Genomic DNA, 24136 nt, shown 5'->3' with positions numbered 1-24136 from the left:
CACATGAGTTTGCCGTGGCTCTGCGTGGTTGCCTGGTGATGGCCACACATCTCTGTTGAGAAGGACCCTGTGCAATTCTGGTACTGCCATTGGGAGCTCTGACACACGGCACTCTCCTCCGGCTTTGAGAGTCCTCATTTCCCCTCACCTTACCGTAGCTCAGTGATACATATCTAGGCTGGCCTCAAAGTTGTGGTAATCCTTCTGCCTCAGCCTTCTGAATGCTGCTGGGATTACAGGCCTTCACCGCACACAGACACACAGACACACACACACTATTATTTCACTTCCAGCCTTTGAAGGTCAAGGTCAAAGAAATACATAAAACCCTTTGGACACTGTAGGATGCTATAACATGTATGGGGGAAATAGTAATGATAGCGACAATAACAGTAATAAACCTTGAGAAAGACACAGATGAGCGGGGCAGTCACAGGCACTTGGTGGACGTTGGGTGTCCTATGAGCTGAGAAGGTGGCCAGCAGAAACAGGATAATGTGCGACACTGGGTTTCTGTTTCCTGAGACTGTGTGTCTCTTGGGTGGTGGAGGCAGACGGATAAATTTACCCTTTTCACACCCACAAAATGCTTGCCAGAGCCTGGGACTGGATGGAATGGCAGACAGAGGTGAGGTGGGGCAGGAGGGAGGCTGGAGAGGTGTGCTCAGACCCCAGGCTATGGCCTCTCCTAGGGTTCCAGAATGGGCAGGGAGCAGGGAGGGCAGGGTTCTCCCTAGCTTGCCAAGGAAACGACACCAGCTCCTCATTCTCCTCATCAGCGGATGCCCACCGCTCTGCTTTCTGGTTTTTGTTTTGAACACAGTGACGTGGGCACCTGTGGGCACAGCTGCTTACACCGTCCCTTAAGTCAGAAACAGACCGAATTACCAGGATGCAGTTTTTGCCATCCGCTCTGTTTCCAGACCCTAAAATATCAGTCAAGCTTGAAGAAAGCCACTGAGGCGGAGATAAGGTCCTCTGTGTCCACAGGCAAGCGAGTCAGGCTACCAGGACGTGTGGGCTCCGGGCCTCACGCATCCCCATGGCAACCTCCTCTCGCCAGCAAATACCAAGCCTTGAATGGGCCGAGTGGCCAGTTAGGAGGCTGGGCCAGGCAATGCCAGCAAGAACACACAGGAGCCCAAGTTGCAGCCCCCACTAATCCTCTCCTTGTCCCCCTCTCCCTCTTGACACTGGAACTGTTAGCTGTGGAAGGGCAAGGGTGTGTAGACTGTGCTAGAGGTGGGGGTACTCCCACAGATGGCCCCTCTCCCCAGTTATGAACAAAACTCAGGTCTACTCCAACAGATGGGACTCCATGGCCCCTTTCCTCGAGATCACAAACAATTAGCTCATGATAATGTTTAAAGAACCCAGCACAAACTTGAGTTTAAGAAAAGGACTGGCCAGCAGGCTGGGGCCAAGCCTCAGAATTCTGCTCTCTCAGTTTCTACCAAGTGAGCAGCATCCACTTCTGCAGCAAAGCCAAGGGGACCAGGGCCAGACGTCTGCACAGTGACCTTTCCCTCCCAGACCAGTGTCAGCTCAGCAGGAGTGGGAGCTCCCCAGGAGCCAGTGTTTGAGCTCCTGCCCTGGGGCATTGATACTTTCTTTCCTATTCATATTCCCTACCCTAGGCTTTTGTTTAAATACCCCACAAGAAGGATGGACAGAAGACGGCTTTCTCTGGACTTGTGATGTTGCTGAAAAACACTGAGGGGAAGGGAGGAGATTTCCTGTGTCCACGGTCAGGTGCACGTCTGTGGGAGGGGAACTTACGGCCTTAGCTCACAGGGCGCAGACACCAGGAATGGGGCTCCAGCACTCTAACCAACCCAACCCCAAAGCCACAGGAAGTCCACCTGGACTGCTGGCTGGTATCAGTGAAGGCCGGGGTGGGGGTGGGAAGCCTGAGAGGCAGTCTCACTGACTGGGCCGCTCCAGCTGAATGATTAAGGCCAGGAAGTTGAGGCGAAGGCAAAAGGCTCGAGTTGGAACCTGCACTTGGCTGCCAAAGGTGCGTTTCTCTCCTCACCCAGCTCTTCTCCAATGACTCAGGGGGTGTGTAAGAGGCTCCCACGGCCAGCCCCATCTGAAGTTTGGTGAAAACCACTCCCTATTATGCGTGAGGGCATATTCGGGCTTCGTGCTACCCCAAACTTTTTAAGAGATTTTTCTTTTTTTATTTTTAAACAAGAAAACACACAACTCGGGTTGTAGGCTCCAGCTTTAGCACTGACTCAATTTCTAGCAGGTGCCAGAGGCAGGTGACAGTGACGTAAACAATGGCACAATAGCAACCCACGCGTGCCACGCATGGTGGGATGGGATTTACTCTGCTAGCACCCGTCCAGGGAGCCTCAGAGAGGTTAAGGAACTCACTCAGAACCACACAGTCAGAACAGGAAGGACTCAAGTTGAAGCAAGGTTGTAGAGATAAAAAACCTATTCCTAAGAATTGTCCAGGTGGGATCGGTGGCCTGGACAGGTTGGATTTGGAAAAATATTCTAGCTTAAACCTTAGTGACAAGGACTTTTCTGTATGATGTCAGCCGCCTGGGGAGGGAGGGCAGAGGCCAGCTCTTTCCTCAGGCTCACTGTTGTCTCCTCTGCTGAGGGCTGGAGAGGAGGTTGTCCTTGGTAAACAGCTTCAGGGACAGCCACTCAGGTGCCCCTGGTTTTCCGTCCCTGCTCTTCACAGAAGCAGTGGAGATGCTGGTTTGACACCCTCTAGGACAGTGGTTCTCAACTCGTGGGTTGAGACCCCTGGGGGCGTTGACTGGCTCTTTCCACAGGGATTGGTTAAGGACCATTGGAAAACACAGATATTTATATTACAATTCATAAGAGTAGCAAAATTAGCTGAGCGGTGGCGGCACATGCCTTTAATCCCAGCATCTGGGGAGGAAGAGGCAGGCGGATCTCTATGAGTTCCAGCCTGGTCTACAGAGGGAGTTCCAGAACAGGATACACACAGAGAAACATTGTCGTCTCAAAAAACCCAAAACAAAAAAACAAATAAACACAATAGAAAAATTACAGTTATGAAGTAGCAACGAAAATAATTTTTTGGTGGGTGGTCACCACAGCATGAGGAACTGTATTAAAGGCTCGAAGCATTAGGAAGGCTGAGAACCGCTGCTCTAGGATCTGTTTTATTATGTTTTTGGGAGGGGGTGGTGGTGGTCTTTATTGTCCAGAAGGTTCTAGCTAAGAGAATTCAATCCTGTCCTTGGGTGGGTGTGTGTGTGTGTGTGTGTGTGTGTGTGTGTGTGTGTGTATGTGGGGGGGAGGGGGCTGAACTGGAGGGGGAGGGGCTAAGGTCTTAGACTTGGTTTGGGGTAAAGTAAGACTGTTTCTTTCACCTGCTCTGCCTTTCATTCTTTCTGTTGTTTTGAGGCAGGGTCTCATGTAGCCCAGGCTGGTCTCTAACTTGCTCCGTAGCTGAGGATGACCCGGAACTCTGCCTTGTGCATCTCAAGAGTTGGGATCTAAGTATGTACCTCCATGCTGAACTATTGGGAATGAAAATCCAAGGTAGCTTCTTGAGGTGAGCCCTGACTATGGGGTTAACTTTGCCTCCCTCCTCAAACTGGGGGACAGCCAAGAGTGGATGGGAAGGCAATCTCTGTGACACGAGTCCTGGCGGGGGGGGGGGGGGGGTCAGTTCCAGCTCTGAGCCACCCCTGGAGCCACCTCCACAGCTGGAGGAGGGAGACCTGGGAGAGGAAATGTCTGGGGTCTGCTCTGTGCCACAAACCATTTAGAGAAAGCTAGGCGGTGCTGTGGCTTCAGGGGCTGCTGTCATTAAGGCTCTTACAGACATTGGGTTCTTTCTGTGAGCCAGGAAAGGGACAAGAGCTTTGCACTGAACGCTGCATTACTGCCTGTTACGTAGATAGGGAACATGAGGCTAAGCCACTAATTTGCCACTTCTCAAAGAAGCCTGTGTTTTTAACAAACAAACTCCCTCAATAATTACTCTGGCTCATAAACAACCTTTGTTTAACTTTTGTTCTTGTTTTTTGGTTGTTATTGTTTTTTTGAGGTGGAGTTTCTCTGTGTACCTTTGAAGCCTGTACTGGAACTCGCTCTGTAGACCAGGCTGGCCTCGAACTCACAGAGATCAGCCTGCCTCTGCCTCCGAAGTGCTGGGATTAAGGTGTGCATTTTGCTCTTTTTTTTTCCTTTAAGGCAGTTTTTCATGCAGCTTTCACTAGCCTTAAGACAAGAACCTTGAACTGTTTTCTTTTTTTGAGACAGGTTTCTCTGTGTAACAGCTGGCTGTCCTGGAACTTGTTTTTTAGGCCCAACTGGCCTGGAACTCACAGAGATCTGCCTGTCTCTGCCTCTAGAGTGCCGGCATTAAAGGCTTTCACCATCATTACCATCACCACCACTTGGTGAACCCTGAACTCTTTATCCTACTTCAGGCATGTGACACCTGGCCCAGGTCCCTTTGATTTTTTTTTGTAGTATCATGGGCAGTGTGCAGGCACAACAACAACAATCCCAGCTGCCCATAAGAAGCCAGGCCCTTAAGAATGCAACTCCTATTTTGTATCTAGAATTTTGAAAAAAAATTATAATATTCATATAACTCAACATTTAAAAAATCCAATTGTAAAAATACACAAGTTAAAGAAGCCACTTGCTTCCTTGACTCCTCAGGTTGTTCTGTGTGGCTGGCAGTCTGAGAATGCGGTTTGGTCTGCATGCTGCCCTGCCCGGAGCTCTCTATCTTAGGGTTCTAGCACTCTAGGTGGCTTCCACAGTCAGACTCAGTCAGTCAGAGATGAGGAAACAGGCTCGGAGAGGTCAAACAACTTGCCCACATCACAGCATGTTCAGGGTGACTCAGCTGTGGGCTCTCTTTGTCACCTGCATGACACAGGCCATGAGAGAGAAATCTCATTCTTGGTAGAAAGGGTGTGTGTGTGTGGCTTTACCCTCTAGGGTGTGGGAGAGAATCAAGGGTCACATCGACGCTTTCTCAGGGTATCACCCTAATAATGAGGCAACTTGGTCTGGACAAGTTCAGGAATTATGAAATCCCCCTTGCATAGGCAGAGTCAGAATTATTTAAAAACCAGAGCCCTTGGGCTGGGGCTGTTGCTCAGCCGCCGAGTCTGGCCTTGCATGCTCGAGGCCCAGGCTAACTAACCTCTTTTGGATCGAGACATCTCCGTTGAAGTTTCCACTGCCTGCTTGCCAGACACACAGCATCACCCCCCAGCCAGCTCATAAATAATCCCCGTTCTGCTGAAAGCAGGCATTTTGATCTTAACCAAAATCATGTGACGTGTGTGTGTGTGTGTCTGTGTGTGTGTGGAATGTTTTGCTTCGGATTCCAGAGTACCGCACATTTGTTTTCTCCAGTGCACACACCTCACTACCGTGTCCAGGGAGTGGTTAGATGCCCACACTCCCGTTTTCCCACATTTGACTGTGTGGGCCAGCAGCTCTCACCCATCCACAGAAGTGAAGATGGGCAGGCACGGATCACCCGAGACGTGGGAGGTGACCCTTCTCTTAGAGCTCTCAATTGCACGGCGCAGGTGTGCGGCAGTGTTGGACAACGGCATTCACAGCACTGCTTGGCCAAATCTCTCCCATCACGACATATTTGGGTGCTAAGGCAGACAGGTATTCCAGATTCGGTGCCTTACCTATCCCAGGTCTTGACCCTTTGTACAATCCCTTCCTTCATGTTTTAGGTCTCTTAATTTTCAATGACAAGAGTTCACACATCCACCCTCACACCTACACCCTACCCCTAGGCAGTCAATTCACTTGAACTGTTTGCAGAGTGGGCCTTCTGGTAGATAACACAGACTTTCTCCTCCGTGTGTGTGTGTGTGTGTGTGTGTGTGTGTGTGTGTGTGTGTGTGTAGCAGGGTCTCCTACAACCCAGGCTAGCCTCACTAAGTAGTCGAGGAAGACCTTGAACCATAGATCCTCCTTCCTCCACTTCCTAAATACTGAGATCGCAGGCTGGGGCTGCCAGGATCTGTTTATGTGGGGCTGGGGATTGAAGCCAGGGTTTCACACATGCTAGGCAAGCATTTTACTGAAAGAGAGCCATCCCTAGACTCCGTCTCCCTTGTTTTGATATGAGAACACTGGGGCCCAGGTTGCTTCTCTGAGATGATACCACACATAATGTATTGAACTTGACTCGAAGTCATTTTGTCAAGATGCATCTCTTCCACCCCCACTGTGGGAACTGAACCCAGGGACTCTGAAGTTACATTCCCAGTCCCAGAACTGTCCTGTCTGACTTGACGGCTCCTGAGCCGGGCCTTCCTCAGTTAGCTACCAATGAAGAAGAGCCTTAGCAGGGCCTGGGCTTCTTTCCCTTGGCTGCTGGCCTCCTAGCTTTGCCCAAATCCTTGCTCCACTCCACATAAGCAGGACTTTGGAGAGCAGAAGCCCTGAGTGACTGGGTGTCACTTGTTATCTTAGCTTTTCACCACTGTAGTTGCCCACTGCCCACAGCCTCCGTGGGTCAGGGCTGCCAGGCCGGTCAGTAGCCTAAGGTCTTGAAAACTGGCTTCTGAGATCCAGCCTGGACCCTCTGCCTGCCCCCTGCAGCGATGAATGGCTCCAGCTCTAAAGACGTACTACGGGGTCCGAGAGGTAACTGCGGCATGAGGGTGACGTCAGCTTCCTATTACAAAGGACCACGGGCTCTCCAACCCCAGCATTGGCATAATCTAATTTCTGCTTGCAACGAGTTTTCTGGGTCACTTAAAGGTTATGTGCCTTAGACAAAGGGTCAGAATTTGATTAGAGGAAAGCAGATTATCCAAGAGTGTCCCGGGCTGGGAAAGGAGGTCTTTAACATTTGAATGTTGCCAGGTGTAGAGGTATCCATAATTCCAATTTTGCGGAGGCACGAGGACTATTGCGAGTTTGAGGCCAGTATTGTCTACACAGAGCATTCTGGGTTAGCCTGGGTTACCTAGTTAGTCTCAGACACTGGCAGCATCATAAAGGTGGTGGTACCCGAAGTGTAAAGGGGCAGCAGGAAGCCACCTTCCTCCCTAGGACTAGCACTGGTGGTTCCTCAGACTGAAAACACCCATCAGAGCTGGGGTGCGAACACGTGGTGTGCGTGCAAACTACTAGCCCTCTGCCCAGTGCTCACTTAGAAGTGACCCGCACTCCAGTACCTACACCTCTAGGCACTGGAAAAGCTTCCCACTGGTGAGCTCACTATTCACGGCTTTGCCCATCTTTTCATTCGGCCACTCATCGTACTATAGACTCACTGTAGGTGGAAGAGAAGGGAAGATTATGTGGCAAAGGCAGGCATTTCCGTGGAGACAGGATCTTGCCCCCTTCGGTCTGAGGACTGCGTAGACGTAAGAACTTTCTAGTAGCTGGCTGCTCTGCTTCTCTGATTTTTCAGCTTTCACCCCCTAATATCTGACTCTGGGTTTTTATTATTAAGACCAATTAGAATTCGAGCGACATAGAGTACTGCAGAAATCTATTTGACTTTAATAAAATGGTTCAATTTACTTTCTGGTATTTTTAGCCCAAGTCTAGGACAGTTCCAGTGAGCCACATAGGGCCATGTTGTTTCTGATCTGGACATACTGGCGGTTCAAACTGGGGCCTGTGTGAGTGAACAGGAGCTGCCTTCTGATGCCGGGAAGCTGTCTGGAGGTGGGGTGTCAGTGGGAGTCAGCTACTGAGATTCCCCTGGTGTGAGCAGTGTTCAAAGGACCCCCGATGGGCATCGGGTCATCTGTGAAGGCCATTTCTGTCCCTCTGCACAGTGTCAATCGTGTGTACTGTGCAAGAAGGACTTAGCACCCAGGCTGTTGTTACTTCTCCAAGTCATCAGCTCCCAATCCACGGAAGCTTCCTTAGAATCCAATTAACAAAGGGGCAGTTTCCAATCTAGACTGTTTTGTCTCTTCCTGTCACTCAACCAGGTGGTTTGTTGCCTTCCAACCCCTACCCCTGGTCCAAAAAGACATTCTGCCTGTCTCAAAGTCCCCAGAGGAGAGGAGGAGATAAGGCTGGGTCAGGTCTCCCAAGCTCCATGGAGTAGGAAGAGGAGTCACCAACGAGCAAAACCTGCCCGGAAGCTTATGAAGCTGAATTCCTTGCGTGGATTAGATGGAAAGTGAGTGTCAACCATTCTTTCAGTAATGACCAAGCGGAGAGTCCGTGAAGACGGGCGGGGAGATGACACCCCAGCCCAGCCTGCCCTGGGTTGTCCCCGGAGTTCAGGCTTCCATTCTGTCTCGTCTTTTTGATAGTGGGGACTCCTGCACGCCACACCTCCAGTCTTTTAAAGTTTTAAAAAGAAGCTGGGCGGTGGTGGCGCACACCTTTAATCCTAGCACTTGGGACGCAGAGGCAGGTGGATCTTTGTGAGTTTGAAGACAGCCTGACCTACAGAGCGAATTACAGGACAGTCAGGGCTGTTCCACAAAGAAACTCTGGCTCGAAAAAAGTTAAAAAGTTTTAAAAACACACGGTACCCTCAGAGATCAGGAGGTAGGGGATCCCTAAGAACTAGAGGTATCGATGGTTGTGTGCTGGGAGCCAAACTTCAGTTCCCTGAGAGAGCAGCAGGTGCTCCTAACCACGGTGCCATCTCTAAGGCCCCCACAGCGCCAGCTGGGAACTTTTGTTTATTTTTTGTTGTTCTGTTTTTGTAGCAATCCACATGAGACAGTTATTGACAACCATGCTGATTGAGACTATTCAAAGCTGTAAATCCTTTTCACTGATGTCCAGACCAAGAGCAGGATTGAGCCTCTCTCTGGAAAGCCTCCTGGTGCCCAAACTCAAGGATTTAGCATTTAAAAAGGCAAAACCCCCAAAGATACACCAAAGCTCTATGATGGACAGAGTAATCTTTTGTTGTTGTTGTTGTTTTGGTTTTTTGAGACAGGGTTTCTCTGTAGCTTTGGAGCCTGTCCTGGAACTAGCTCTTGTAGAACAGGCTGGCCTTGAACTCACAGAGTTCCGCCTGCCTCTGCCTCCCGAGTGCTTGGATTAAAGGCGTGCGCCACCACCGCCTGGCTTTGGGCAGAGTAATCTTGAAACGTTCATTCACGGAAGAGCACAATAGGTATTTTAGATATAACTTGCCAATTATTTTGGTTAACACATCTGGACCATTGTCATGGAAATCTCAAATGTGTTGCCAAGGCAGATTGACTATTGTGGGGAAGGGGGAGAGAGCTGGGAACTGTCTGAGCAAATCCCAAATGGAGTTAGGACAAGATGGCATTAACCTAGTTATTTCAGGTTTTTTTTCCTTATTCATTTACACTTTTAAATACCTTCTATTATTCCCCCATTTATTCCAGGAAGTCACTTGTGTCAAAAACATGGAATCCAGGAGGTTACCTGGAAACCAAAGAAAACAAACCAATACAGGGGCCACCCATGATCTGAGGTTCATGTGCCTCCGGGACAATAAAAGGGGGGGAATCATAACAAACCAACCATGAATAGTGTTTTTCCCCTTGGAAGAAATTCCCACTAATTTCACGGGATTCCCTAAAAAGGTTATGACCTCCAAGTCTACAATAGCATACACATAATACTTATTAAAACTTAGCTGGGAGTGGTGTTGGCCCACGCCTTTAATCCCAGCACTTGGGAGGTAGAGGCAGGCGGATCTATCTACCTCTGAGTTCCAGTCCAGACTGGACTACAGAGACCCTGTCTCACAAATCAAAACCCAAAAAAATCCTCCACAGAAACCAAAACAACAGACCCCCAAACAACACCCCCATTAATCCATGACTAAGTATTTTCTAGGGTGGACAGGGTAGGAAATTACCCGGATGGATATAATTTTTATAGAATTGTCTCATCTGGGGACAGGATGTTGCTTTCCACAGCTGCATGCCACTACTCGACGGAAAATGAAAATGTCCCTGGACCAGCCTGACTTTTTCCACAGAACGGAGTAGCCAGGTGACGTACAGTCAGACCTCCAAAACACAAAAGCATACAAAAAATACTAAGACTGGCCTTTTTTTTTTTTTTAACGAATCCAGAATTTCTTTAGTTGAAATATATTTCTTCTGGTGGTAGTTCATGTTAGGACTCCCAGCTCCTTTCCCCAGTAAACTTCCTTCCCATATAAGTCCTGTCTGATGGCCAGTCTGTCCCTCACCCGTGGTTTTACAACAGTTCAGGGCCAGGGAGCTTTTCCAGTCTTTGACTCGGGGAGGTTGTTACTCTCTGTGTGTAATAAGTAAAATACATTTCTGCAAGGCTTTCACAGGAGAGTAGAAACCCCAAAACTTTGAGGGCTTTGGGGCTGCAGCTCAAGGGTAGAAAGCTTGCCTCCTGTGCCCTGCCCGAGCCTGTGGGTTCAGTCACCAGCATCAAAAACAAAAGAATAAAAAAGTTGGCAGATCCTATTAAAGGTCCTCTGATTCAACCGGGACAGAGAGGAACTCAGAGATTACAATTCCATTTCTCTCCTCAGTGCCTCACGGGTTTATCCAGAACACTTAAGACAGCAACAGTGTGCAAAGCCACCAGGACCCTGAGAGCCGAGCCCCTGCCTTGTCCCCCAGCCAGAAATACCCAGGCAAAAGCCATCTACCTACCTCCATGTGTTACCAAAGAAAAGGTGGTGGTTTGTTTGTTTTGTTTGTTTGTTTTTGTAAATCCAAGATATTTTTAGGTCCCAAACTGTGCGGTGACCAATCTGAGGCCACATCTCCTCAGAAAAAATGAACTGAAGCAAAAACCAGACAGAACCACCCCCGGATACACAGGCCTATGTGTAAGATTAAAGGTTCACGTCCACCATATTTCCCGAAGGGATGGCTGAGAATGGCAACTCGTGAATGCAGAAGCCGGGGAAGTCTCATTTAGGGGAGCAAGCACTGACCAGCCACCCCAGATGCACTCCTATAAGGCTGCATAGCAAAGCCCGTCCAAATTTGGGAAGTAACCAGTAACTGGCAGCCAGCAGCCAGGGCTTCTCTGGATCCATAGCAAGCTCTGGAATGTTGCCACCGGCACTTTGAAAACAGGGGCAGAGTCTGTGAGAGAGGAGTGTGGGTGTGTGTGAGAGCGAGTGTGAGTGTGTGCACGTGAATCCAATTCTTGCCGCCACCCAGAGATCCGGATTCCTGATCTTGGTCGTCGGTAACTATGGTTGTGGTGAGGGAGAAACCAAAGATCCAGGCGGGGGCCAGGTCCCATTTTCCATCCCGGTGCAGACACTTGGCCTCAGCTCACCCACTCCCCGACCTGCCAGCTCCAGCACAAGCAGGGCAGTGTTACTCCAGCCCAGGCGCTCTGTGGGAAGCCATTTTATGCAACAGTTCAGCCCAACATCCAAGTCAAACAACTTCTGAGAAGCAGCAAGCTGTGTGAGGAGGGGCTCTCATCACAGCCACCCCTCTCCAGAGTCTGCCCCGACTCAAACCCAGATGCCTTAGAAGCCCCTACAGGCTCTGCACCTTTTTTTCCAGGAGTGTGGGTGTCCCTTCCTCCCTGAGTCAGATATGTGGCAACACACAAAATGGAGTCAGTGTTTTGCTTTGGAGAATGAGGCTGGCTCGGACGGCAGGGAGATGTGGAAAAGACGGAAGGCTGCGTGGGAGTGTGGTCTAATCTGTGGTTTAAACATCAACACTTAACTAGGGACCTACTAGTGAAGCATAATATAATAGCTACAGGTGGATGCTGACCTGCCCCGTACCACTAGGTCTCTGATGAGCACGCAGCAGCACTCAGGGGAGGGAGACGCTGACTCCAGGGCCGTGCTCGGACCGTTAAGGTCTTGACCACAAAAGGTTAAGGCAAAGGAACACACACAACAGAACCTGAAGTTAAGGAGACCCCGCCTAGGGTGAGGGAAAGCCCCTGGAGCGGTTTGTTCACGGGTTAAGGTCAAGGTCAAAATCCAACCCTGAGGTGGTTTGTACCGCAGGAGGTAGTTCCGCAGCCTGAACTTGAATGGATCATTGAGACCATTTGCCTCAACTCACGGATTTTGAGGGTGAAACTAGTGTGGATCAGAAAAGTGAGCTGCCTGTAATTTCAAAGTAATCTGGAGATAAGCTGCTCTCAGCCAGGCTCTGAACCCCATCCAACTCTCTGCCTATGTCTAAGTAGCTTCCACGAAGATAAGGCCATCTCTGGAGGAAGAAGACACTGCTCTGCTATTTCCATCCTTTGGGATGGGGCAGGGGCAGAAAGACGGGACAGAAGCAGGGCATGACTCTCCCAGTAGGGCCCATCTGTCCCTTACTAGCCTAGGAGGATGGAAGTCCTCACTACGCAGGCTCAGGATCTGGGGGATAGGGAGGGTGGGGAAAGATCAGACAGAGGTAAGACCATCAAGCAAGGCCAGACTGGCTGCCTAGCAAGACCCCAAACAAAAAACTTATGGAAAAGGTCACATTCCTGGCTTGGCCCAAGGCTAGTCACTACATTGTAGCCTGAAATGCCCTACCACCTGCCATTCAGTGATTAGAAAGATGTTTTCCTTCTTGATCCTTTCTCATTAATTTTTTTCTCTTCTCTCTTTTTTTAGAGGGAGTGAAGGGATAGACATGAGGTCTGAGGGAAATTCAGGAACAATCAAAATAGGCTGGGGAGGTTTGGCCCTGAAAATACTGGAAAACCAGACTGACGCTGGCGTGGTTGTGGGCATGAGACGCCCAGCGTCAAGAGGGCAGGCTGGGAAGGCTCAGCTGTCAAGGAGCAACCACAGGGGACATAGTCAGGCCTAGACGAGAGACAAGGTTTCCTATTCACATCTTCCCTCTGCTCCACTGTCCCACGTAACTAAGGCTGGCTTCTCTTTGGATTCCCATCCCCTCAGGATCCTCGGCACACAAAGGTGGCCCCTGCTTTGCAAACCCCACCTCAGGTTCCACATTCATAAATCACTGGTCTCAAGAAAGGGAGGCGGTGACAGGTGACATCATAGTAATCCCAGCGGTCCCCTGAGATCATAGCCTGTCATGAAGATATTTTGAGGAACTTCATCCTACCCTCTACTCCCACCCAAAAGCCAAACCCAGCTGGGTGCCTCATGTGATAATATCCCGTCACTTGACCCTGAGTAGCCACTGAACCTTTCACGGACCAGATTTCTGCTCATCAATGGGTAAAATGGGGATAGCACTTCCTTCTCCTGCTATATCCTGGGGCTATGGGAGGCCTTTGCAGACTGTAAAACACTTTACACAGAGACTGTAAGGGGGGGGCTTTGTCCCTATTGGACCCCAGAGTAGGACAGGTATAATAATAATAACTTAGGAAATTGCCCACCCCCTAAATTGGGCAAGTCACTGCCCCTGGCACTCTGTGTCTCCCACTGTGAACAGGAAGGCTGACATCTACAAGTTGGTGCACAATCTCTAAGCCCTTCCCAACCCTAAAACCAAGTCCTTCCAGAGTGAGAGTGTTCTGTTTCAATAGTCAACCAGCAGCGTCTAGCGCGGGCAGGGAGCTCTGGGTAGGAACGGAGTGGCAGGCAGGAGACAAGCTGGACAGATTGCGGACCAGCAGGCAACAGACTGAGTAGACATAGGTTGGCCATGGGCACCTCCCCTTAGCCCCTTGCATATGCCATGGGTGCAGATGGGGGATGCAGACATGCTGTGGCACTGTGTGGTTCCCCCTAGCCCCAAAGTTTCACCGCATCTAGGCAGGCATCGGCAGACTACCCAACAGACGGGAAGGGAAGGGATGGCTAGGGTAGGGTGAGGAAAATTCGCCAAAGGACAGGGCGGGGTTGGGTGGAGTCAGCTGTCTTTAGACTTTGTTCTGTGGTGCTTAAGCAGATGAGAGGCTCAAGCCAAACCTCATAGCTGGCTTGCCTGTTTGTCTGCCGAGCTGGGGAAACACCGGGAGGGAATCTGACCTCCTCTTTAAGTTGTATGGGTGTGGTGACTCCTAGAAACCCAGCGCTACCTCCCAGGGTGCAGAACACTTCCACACAGCAGCCCCGGAAAGTAGTAAATATTACACCTGCCAGCTGGAGGATGGTAAACATCCCGACGGCCACTCCAAGGAATAGTGCTTTTTTTTTTTTTTTTTTGGTTAAAAGTCTCCGGTGGCACGTAACTAGTTTCTAAACCGTCATCTCTCTTGAGAGTGCAACACAGGGATTGCCTGGCCAAGCCCTTTTCTGCTTGCCTGGGATCAAATGTTGTCCATTTGTGTGTAGGGGTTGTGCCGTCTCAGAAGTAGGACACAAGGGTCGTCCTTGTATTTCCTTGCTCCTGTCCCTTAGAAAGCGGACACTCGTGCTGTTTTCCCCAGACTTTCAAAGGCAGAGAGGTAGGGAGTGTCTACTAGTTCCTCCCACCTCCCCCGCCCCCGTCTTCTCCAGGTGAACGGCCATTACTGGCGGCCCGCCTGGTCATTTCTAGGACCTCATTACTTAGGAAATGCAGAAACACCCGACTTATTCCACCAAGAGGCGCCGGTAGGCACCTTCCCCTCCCTCCTCTCCCTAACTCTCCCAGAGTTCTCTCCAGCCAAGATAGTTATCGCTCTTGAAAAAGAATCAAGACAATCTAGTCTTTCAGGTATCTTGGAGAGAGAAATGGACGTTCTCACGGGACCGAGAGTCCAGACCGGGAATATGTAAAGTCCGTCCTCCAGGTACAGAGGACTCCCCCACCCACTCCCTCTGCAGAGTGAGGGTGCCAGGAGCCCTTTGTGGGAGCCCCTTTGCCACATATGAGACCACTGAAGTGGAAGTCACTCGCTGCCCTGCTCGCCAGGAGCCTCACGGGCCAGAAAGGGCCTCGAGTTACTCGAAAAGGGGTGCTCCGCACCTCCCCGCCACCTTCCCCTCTAGCAATCGGGGGTGCTCCGGGTGACAGCAGGCACAGACCCAATCTCAAATCCTCGGAGGCAGAGGGACCCGGGAGCGGAGTTCACAGCCCGGGCCACCAGGACCCCTGCTTCTCCCGCCCACCTGCCCGTCCCGCCCGCGGCCAGCTGGCAGCCGCCGCGCCTTTCTCTTCTCGCACGGAGTCCGCCTGGCGCGCGCAGTACCAGCTCCCCGAGCTCCCGGCCGCCGGGACACCCACGGCTCCGGACGCCGTCCCGAGCTCCAGAACAGGTGGCCTCGGAGACGAGCGCGCGACAGTCGCCTCTCACTCACCCAGAAGATGAAGTTAAATCCGAAGAGCAGGTATTTGATGCACTTGCTACCTCCTTTGACCGGCATGGTGTAAGCTGGACTTCCGTGGGACAAGAAGCACGCACGACTGGGACAGAAGTGACGCGACAACGGACTGAGACACGCTGAGGCTGGGGGCTGGACTACGGCTCGACTTTTAAAAAGTGCCACTCCTTACGGCGATCGGCCAGCTGCGCTGCGCATGTGCCGAGGAATGCCGACCCCGCCCCCCGGCCCACCTGCCCCGCCCATGTCTCATCCCCTACCCAGACCCAGGTTCTTGGGCTCCGGCTCCACAGCAGTCTGGAGCTCGCTGTGCACCCTGCTCTTTCGGGTCTCATTCCAGAGATCCTTTTCCTTTTTCGACTTCCTCCTTCCCACCGTCTTGGGAGGGGGGTCTTTTCAGACCTCCAGGCCCGGCTGCTTTTACCCGGGTGTTAAATGTAGGCCTAGCCTTTCCGGTTCATTCCGGGCGCGGCGCCTAAGAGTTTAAGTTGGGAGACCCCCGAGGGTCATCTAATCTAAAGGACCTTTTTAGATTCCCAAGACAAGTCTGCCGGACCCTGTTTGCCTGCCTTGCTTCCTCTCCATCTCCTTGTAAACCTTTCCGGACTGAACGTACTTATTTGAACATTGTGGCCACTAGAATGCTCCAGATGCCAATCTGAGCATTTCTCCTTTGCTCACAATAGTTCTTTATTAGCAAACTCAGTCCAGTTGAAATTTACTCCTCGCATTCCCTACCCCACCTGGTGCCACACCCTTGCTCTGTCCCACCTCGCAGCCGGCAGTTGATGCGTGACTGGCTGCCCCTGCCTCCTGTACCTGTGAAAATTCTATCGTGTTTTATCTTTTATTTAAGTTTAAACTTATTATTTCGTTTGAGACAGAGTCTTACTACATAGTTCTGTCTGGCTTGGAACTGGCTATATAAACCAGGCTGGCCTCAAACTCATAGAGACCTGCCTGCCTCTGCTGTGGGATTATAGGTGTGTGCCATCATGCCCTGCAATTTCATTATTTCTGAGGAAAGGTCTAGTTATCCGTGCAGCCTTGCGGACCTGGAATTAGCTTATGTAGCTCAGGCTATCCTGAATCCCAAATCCTCCTGCGCCCACATTGCTAGTGGGCCACCACATCCTGCTCCATGGCTTTTTAAATTCTTTCTTGATTCTTCTAGTCCAGCGAAGAGGTTGTTCTCAACATCCTCTGCAGTATTCTCTCCCTCACCCCGCAGGAAGTTCCCTTAGAGCTCTTTATGGCAAAAGCAAACCATACTCATTACAGAAACATCAGAAAATACCGAGAAGCAAAAAGAACGTGAGTTAAAAATTTCACCCGGATTACCCAGTGCGTTGGAGGCCAATCTGGGCTTACATGAGAGCCTGTCTCCAAAAACAAAACACCCAAACAAAGACAGTTTTTCGGGTAGCCAAACCAGCCTCTGTTAGCACAGACAGCTCCCTCTTCGTTATTATCAGTGGACAGGTTTCATTAATCGATCCGCTTAAAACGATTTTTTTTCCACAGTCCACTTTAGTAAGGTTCTTCACTGGGGGCAGGAGCTGAAAGCAGCAGACTTTCTCCTCTTCCTTCTCCGAAGCAGCTGAGAAGTGAGGGAGGGAGACGGGCAGGAGACTCGGGGTGGGGTGGGGTGTTCAATTTAGGGGTCTCTGAGAGCTCAGAGGAGAGACCCTCGATCTTCCATTTTTAGGATGAGTATCCCAACTATCCCAAAGTGAGAGTTACAGTTAGGGAAGCCTGGCAAAGCTGGGACGGGGCGGGGGGGGGCATGGTCTTAGGGAGAGAACTCCTGAGAATGAGTGGATGAACTGCAGGGGTTCCAGACGGAGGCCCAGGAGACTAGGTGGGGGGGGCGGGGGGGTCTGAGCTGGAGATAGGTATACCTCTAAGGGCTGTTTCATTTGTTCTTAATTTCCTTAGGTCTTACTACATCTTACCAAGTACAACACCACAAAGTCACCTCTATCCATGGATACATGGTGTAAGAGACCCTAACGGGCAATTTCATGGATGTCCCTAAGTCAGTCGACAGCCCCCTAAGCTTGGGGGCATGGTGGAAGCCAGGGGTGGGGGGAGCTGTGTGTGAAGGCACTGAAACAAAAACACGGCAGCTGTCTGTGTCGAGGCAGGGATGGGGGAAGCTATCCGCAGTGGGGAGCTGGGTGGAGGACAGGGAAGGAGAGGCAGAGCCTAACTTGAGTCTCCTGCCAGGAGGGGTGGATGTCAACAGCGCTCTGCTGCTTTAGTAACTCTCTGAGGATGGCTCCGTTAGGATGTGTGTCACAACCAGGGACGGGGATAGGCTAGAGAAACAATGCCTCCTTCTTCTAGGGGAATTCCATCCATTTTGGGAGAATAGGTCTAAAGAAAAGGCTTTATCTTCTTGTACCCCCTCCTGCCATGGGAGAGCAGGGGTTCAGCAAACATTTCCAGCTACAACGGAAGCTACTTTGGGTAGCAGTGAGTGCTGAAGGAGGTAGTCCCCACCTTCGTTCCCCACCCCATTGCCATCATTATTATTTATACCGGTGGAACAGCTTAAGAACTCTGTTTCATATAATTAGCGTTTTCTTTCTTTCTTTCTTTCTTTCTTTCTTTCTTTCTTTCTTTCTTTGTTTGTTTTTCTTTCTTTTTTTTTTTTTTTTTTGGTTTTTCGAGACAGGGTTTCTCTGTGGCTTTGGAGACTGTCCTGGAACTAGCTCTGTAGACCAGGCTGGTCTCGAACTCACAGAGATCCGCCTGCCTCTGCCTCCCGAGTGCTGGGATTAAAGGCGTGCGCCACCACCGCCCGGCCTTCTTTGTTTGTTTTTCTTGCAGAATCTCAGTTTGATCTTGAACTGGAAACCCCCCTGCCTGAGAGCCCAGTGCCACTCAGTGTGGCAGCCTTATATGAGAGAATTGGACCTGGAGTGAGGAGATCCACATCTCGTCCCTACTCTATGGCTTCGTTGGACAGGTCAGCTCCTGTCTTTGGACCCTGTATGGTGCAGTGATGTTCATTCTGGGCTTAACAGTGTTTGTTACAGGACCTTAGTGCTATAAGCAACCAGGAAAAGGGAGGGATGGAAAAAACGTGGTTTGCTTTAACTAGAAGAGGAAAATGTGGGTAAGCCCTGAGTCAGAGATCACATGGCGGCAGCCAGGCCTTCCAACTTTTTTGGAGTTGGGACTGGGGAAACTTTTTCTGCCTTCCCTGGGGGTATCCTGTTTCAGGAAAACCCCCTTAACTCAGGGGTCCATGTTGGCTCTTGTACTCCCCCTAGTGGTAAAGTTTAAACACATCCGACCAAGCCGACTTTCTCTTCCTCCTGTCTCATAGACTACTCACCCTCCCACCCCAGGTGTGGGCACCTGCATGCGCAGTCACAGGCAAGATTCTTCTCCCTGCCAGGAGCCTCCTCCTGTGCCAGCAACCATTTGGGTTTTTTGCTTTTACTACCAGAATGTTCGGCTGCTGCCCTTTTTCTAAAGGCCGGTATGTGAGCCTTCTTCAAATACTCTAGTCTCATCCTCATGGATTGCCTGGTGGGACATGTCTGCTGTCACCGTATTCCTGTGTTGGTACACATGTTGGTGGTGACCACCTTCAAAGGACACTCGATTTGGGGATGGGAGTGGGGCTCAGCAGTTAGGAGCACTGACTACTCTACCAGAGGACCTGGGTTTAATTCCCAGCACCCACATGGCAGCTCACAGCCATCTGTAACTCCAGTTCCAGGGGATCTGATAACCTCTTCTGGCCTTTGTGGGTACCAGGCATTCACATGGTGCCTAGATCTACATGCATACCCAGAATAAAAATTAAGATAAAAATTTAAAAAGAACGTTTGCCTTGATTAATTTCCATCGCTTGGCCTTCTGTGCACATGGTAGACATCTCTGGCGTGAGCTCAAGGGCGATATGCCACACTTGGGCGTTGGCCTGCAGTGTCTCGGCTCTCCTGTGGGCTACTCAGACTCTCACCATTTCCTGTGTTTAGCTCACTGCTCTGTCCGTTCAAGTCATCGTATTTGTTCAGCAATCCAAATGTGTCCCATCTTAGTTCCCGAAGCTTGTGGCCATACCACTATGCCTAGCATAAGGGACTCTGTAGATGGATTAACTTAAAGGATCTTAAAACGGGGATTATTGTGGTAGAACTTTGTGACCAAAAGAGAGTTTTGTTGTTTGCTTTTGTTTTTGACAGAATCTCACTAAGTAGCCCAGGCTGGTCTTGAACTCCAGATCCTCCTGCCTCATCTTCTTGAGTATTGGAATTTGGAATTTCTCTCTCTTTGGAATTTTTGTTGTTGAGACAAGGTCTCTCTACATAGTCCTGGCTGTCGTAGAACTCACTATGTAGGTCAGACTGGCCTCCAACACACAGAGATCATTTTATCTCTTCCTCCTGGGTGCTGGCGTCAAAGGTGTGCGCTACCACATCTGACCTGAGCCCTGGAATTTCAGTAGTGTGCCACCATCCCCAGGTTTACAAAGAGTTCTCGCCTTAAAAGTACTTTATTTTATTTATGTGTATGAGTGATGAGTGTTCTGGCGTGTGTAGTCTCTGCACCACATGCACGCTGGGTGCCCACGGAGGACAGAAGAGAGGGTCAGATTCCCAGCAACTGGATTTACGGACAGTTGAAAGCCGTCCTACGGGTGCTGGGAATTGAACCTAGGTCCTCTGAAACGTAGTTACAAGACAGTGCACTTAACCACTGAGCCAGCTCTCCATTCCACCAGAGTTCTTACAGAAAAGAGGTAGGAGTTTCCTAACCGGAGGATGAGCGGTGAGGCCAGAAGCCCAGATTGGGACGATGTGTGGCTGTGTGCCAAGGACATGGGACGCCTCTGGAAGCTGGGCCAGGTGAGGAAATGAATTCTCCCCCACAACTGTCAGCAAGAACAAGTATACCACTGCCCGCTTACTTTAGACCTCTGACCTCTGGAATGGTAAGGTAATTAAATGCATTATTTTAAGCCACGACATTTGTCATAATTTATTACAGTAGCCGAGGGAAATGAACACAGCTATTAAAAATAAACATTATGACCCGAGTGTAAAATCTGTGGGATCCTACATGCAAAATGAATTTTCTCTTCTGTCTTCCTTTCATTCCGCACCCAAGCCCCGCCTTGCCTCTGACTCGCCCCTTTGTCCTTAGCTTCTTGCCTGCTGAGTGAATAGGGGTTTTGCTTACTAATGTCTCTCGTGTTGTTGCCAATGGGCATCTCGGGCACTGCCCAGTGAAGAACTGCAGCAGTCAGGGTTCTTGAGAGGAATGGAAGGTATAGACTGAGTTTATATGAAAGGATTTGCTGAGATGGCTTACCCTATGTGATTTGACTAGTCACCCCCATAGTGGCTTTCTTCACTCTGCAGAAGCTGGAAACTGTGGGTGCTCAGTCTGTGAGCACCCCAGGCGGGTGTGCCGAGGGCCTGGAGGGTTCTTGAAGAGGGACTGGTCTTCAGTCCACATTGGAAGCCTGATGAAGTTGGCATCAGGGGAGGAAAACAGCGGCAACAGCGGTGATGGCGGTGGCAGAGTCGAACTTGCCAACGAGATGTGAAGGCAATGGGGCAAACAGCAAAGTGTTGCCCTGGGGTCTCCCTTATCAGGGCTGCTACCTGGTTAAGACAACCCTCACAGGTGTGCCCAGCAGCCCAACCTCAGTGATTTCAGACCCAGTTGAGATGGAAAGACTAAACCGTCCCAGGAAACAGATCCAAATAGGGTCTAGTGTTCTAGGTGAAGGTAAGACCTCAGGCTTTGTGATTCTGACTCACATTGGTTCCTCATCTTTCCTTGCTCTTGTTGTCTCCCGTAATGGGGCCGCACCCTCAGAAGTCGGCACTATCCTCCCCACTGTCCTGGCTCACTGTTCCCTGGCTTTTCTAGTCTGCATACCTTACCAGATGGCACCGAGGAGAGCGCTCTGTCCTCATCCGTAATTGTTTTTGTTACACTGAACACACACACTCAGCACAAAGTCCACCTGCGTATGGTGTGGTTTTGATCAAGTTTTCATGGGTAGGGTGAGTGAGGGGGTTTCAGACTCAAGCACTCTAAAAATTCCTTTTGGTCCTTACAGTCAGCTGCCAGGATGGCACGCAAACCTGGGAACTGTCTAATAGTGTGCAGCTAGATGGGAGAAAGGGCTGAGGAAGGAGATGGACACAGTCAATGTGAATGAACAGTGTAATGGCGGGTATGTATGTAAGAAAACGCCACGGCGAAACTCATCGTTTTGTGTGCCGGCTACCGTGCAGTGACGAGGGGCTTGGGAGATGGCTCACTTGTCACACAACCGCTGAGGACCAGAGTTTGGGTCCCTAGCACTCTGTTAAACGCTTCTCAAAGTGACTTGTAATCTTAGTATGTGGAGGACAGACAGCTGTGGTGGATCCCAGTACTTGGGAGGCGGTGGTAGGTGGATCTCGGAGTACAAGGCCAGTCTGGTCTATTTGTTGTGAAGCTCGCCTCACCTTTCCTTGCTCCTCTTTCCCGTTTGAAGACTTCTCAGTCCCGTTACTACCTCTGAGTGAGTTTTTGGTAATATCTTCTTATAAAATGAAGCAGTCTTAGAGTGTGTATTATCTACTCTACTATTCCAGCTAAAACGTCAGCTCTGTAAAGAAGGATGCCTTGGCCATTCTTGCTGCAGCTTATGTGCTTTGACCAGGTCGGGCACAAAGTTGTTTATAGGAAATATAGAATGTACAAGAACCTGATCCTGGATCTAAATGGACAGGAGAGCTTTTTGCTCTCCCTTCTGCATCACTATCTACAATTCTGCTTGCTCTTTCAGGGTGTCTCATGCACCCCCACGTCTGGGTTCTTTACTGCCTTCCCCAGCCCCAGTTCCTGGTCTTTCGCCATTTCAGTTTAGCCCTCTCTGAGGCTAGCTGAGCCATTACTTCCCCAGCATTGTCGCCATCAAAGGTTACTTAGGTCCACTCTCATAGCATATTCCTATGGCAATTTCTTTTTTATTTGTTATTTATTTATTTTAGCTTTTTTTTTTTAACAGGGTTTAAGTACATAGTCTGTGTAGACCAGACTGCCCTCAAACTCAGGGAGTTCTGCCTGCTTCTGCCTCCCAAGTGCTGGGATTAAAAAAGTGTGCCACCATGACTGGCCCTTTATTAATTTTTTTTGTGACAAGATTTTTTATCTTTAACCCATGTTGACCTGGAACTTAGTTTGTAGCCCAGGCTAGTCCCAGAACCCAGAGCCATCCTCCTGCCTCAGTCTTACAAATATGAGCCTTCCTGTCCAGCTACTTGTTTCTTTTGACTAGACTTGTCAAAGATCCAGTCTGGGCTGTAACGTTACGTCTTGAGCATTTACAAAACAAACAAACGCTCTCAAACTTGACCCTCAGCTCAGTTTCAGAATGCGGAAACCAAGCCTCTAGAACTAAACACGGCCGGGTGTCTGGTTCACTTCGGGCACTATTCTCACTGGTATTGAGGAGCCCGTTTAGTATGCAGATGCCCTCTGTGGTTGAGGTCTTATCATCACCTGTAAGCAAAGCAAACAAGTCACAAAGGTTTATTAACTTTTGAGGAAGCCTGGATTTGAATAAACTCAGATGGCCCAACCCCAGAGCCTCAGGCTAGAAGACTATCTCCAGGGTGAGCTGATGTGTTATTGTTGGCACCACTTGGTGCTTTTTTCCTATTGATTGACTGAAAGGAGGTCTCTGTTGCTCCTGCTGTGCCAGCTTGACCTGGGATATCTGGGTTTATGGGGATGCTGCACCTGGCCCCCTTCACTATTTGGTCCTTTAATCGTAGAGGGTGAGGAAGAGGCTACAGGTGGCGACCTGGGATCGTGCTAGCTTGAGGTTACCTGCAAACAAACCGATTCTCATGTGAGTTTGAAGATTGGTTTTGTCTTTGTCTGTCCCTCCTAAGCTGATCCTTCCACAGTAGCATGGAGATCACAGCTCTTTCCGTACCCTGAAAGATGGGTAGGTGGGTGGGAACCCTGGGGGACCTGCTCTTGGCTTGGTGGGAGGCAATGGTGACTGCAGGTAATACCAGCAGCTTCTCTTCAGGGTACTTCTGGATTCAGCAGAAGAGACTCTGGGTGTGTGTGTGTGTGTGTGCTCGCATGTGCAGTGCGCATGTGTGTGCGTGTGTGTGCATGTGTGTTTCTTTCATAAGAAGGAAGAGAAGAAGGAAAATATTAGCAGTCACAGGTCTACACTCCAGAGCATTCACCTGGTTGCTATGACAACCTAGGCAAATTGCTTTGCTTTTCTGAGACTCCATTTCCTTATCCATAAAGTGGGCTGATATTCCTGTGTGATCGGTGAGAACCAAATGAGCTCTTGGATGTGGAAGTGCTCTATAAACTGGAGACATAACAAAAACCCTTTAAACTTTACTTTTTACTTATGTGTATGTGTGTGCCATGCGTGAGTGATCACAGGGCCCAGAATAGGGCACTGGATTCTCTGGAGCCAGATGTTGTGGGAACTCCTTTCTGCCCATAGCTTTTTGGGTACCAGCATTAAGGCGTGGCTTCTGTGTGCAGACTTGATTGCTTATAAGGGAGAGGAAGGGTCTTGCTCACTCTCTTGGGAGGTCAGAGCAGAAGCAAGGTTGTACAATTGTTCATATCTCCCTGGGCAGAGCGGCGGGACATGGTGGCTTCCATCTTGTCTGGTATTCTGTGAGTCTGTGTTTCCCTTTGAATCCCATTTCCTTTGTATCCCCGTAATAAAGACAATTTGTAACTCACATTACCTCTTGCTTTAGCCAGAGATACGGGTACTTGAGAGCCTCCTGACGCAGGTGCTGGGATCTGAACTCAGGTCGTCTAGAAGAGCAGCGAGTGCTCTTACCTACGGAGGCATCTTTCCAGGCCCACACTTAACTGTGAACCTGACTCTCCGGCTAAGGTGTGGTGGCTAGGGTGTTACGTTGGGATAAATGGCCTCGAGCCTTGGAGTCCTGGACTTCTGGC

General features: G+C 50.0%; 1 protein-coding gene across 1 annotated transcript in view; it reads right to left on the bottom strand.

The window, feature by feature from the left end:
- Cd9 (CD9 molecule) overlaps positions 1-15331 on the bottom strand; it is a 33299-nt gene extending 17968 nt beyond the window's left edge. The window contains exon 1 of the mRNA XM_075982710.1: positions 15134-15331. Coding sequence (XP_075838825.1) covers positions 15134-15199 — 66 coding nt within the window. The 5' untranslated portion in view covers positions 15200-15331. The remainder of the gene's footprint in view (positions 1-15133) is intronic.
- Between the last annotated feature and the right edge of the window lie 8805 nt (positions 15332-24136).

Source organism: Microtus pennsylvanicus, chromosome 8, assembly GCF_037038515.1.
Source record: "Microtus pennsylvanicus isolate mMicPen1 chromosome 8, mMicPen1.hap1, whole genome shotgun sequence".
NCBI classification, from domain to species: domain Eukaryota; kingdom Metazoa; phylum Chordata; class Mammalia; order Rodentia; family Cricetidae; genus Microtus; species Microtus pennsylvanicus.
The sequence above is the reverse complement of the archived record's forward strand: the minus strand, read 5'-3'. Positions and strand labels throughout refer to the sequence as shown.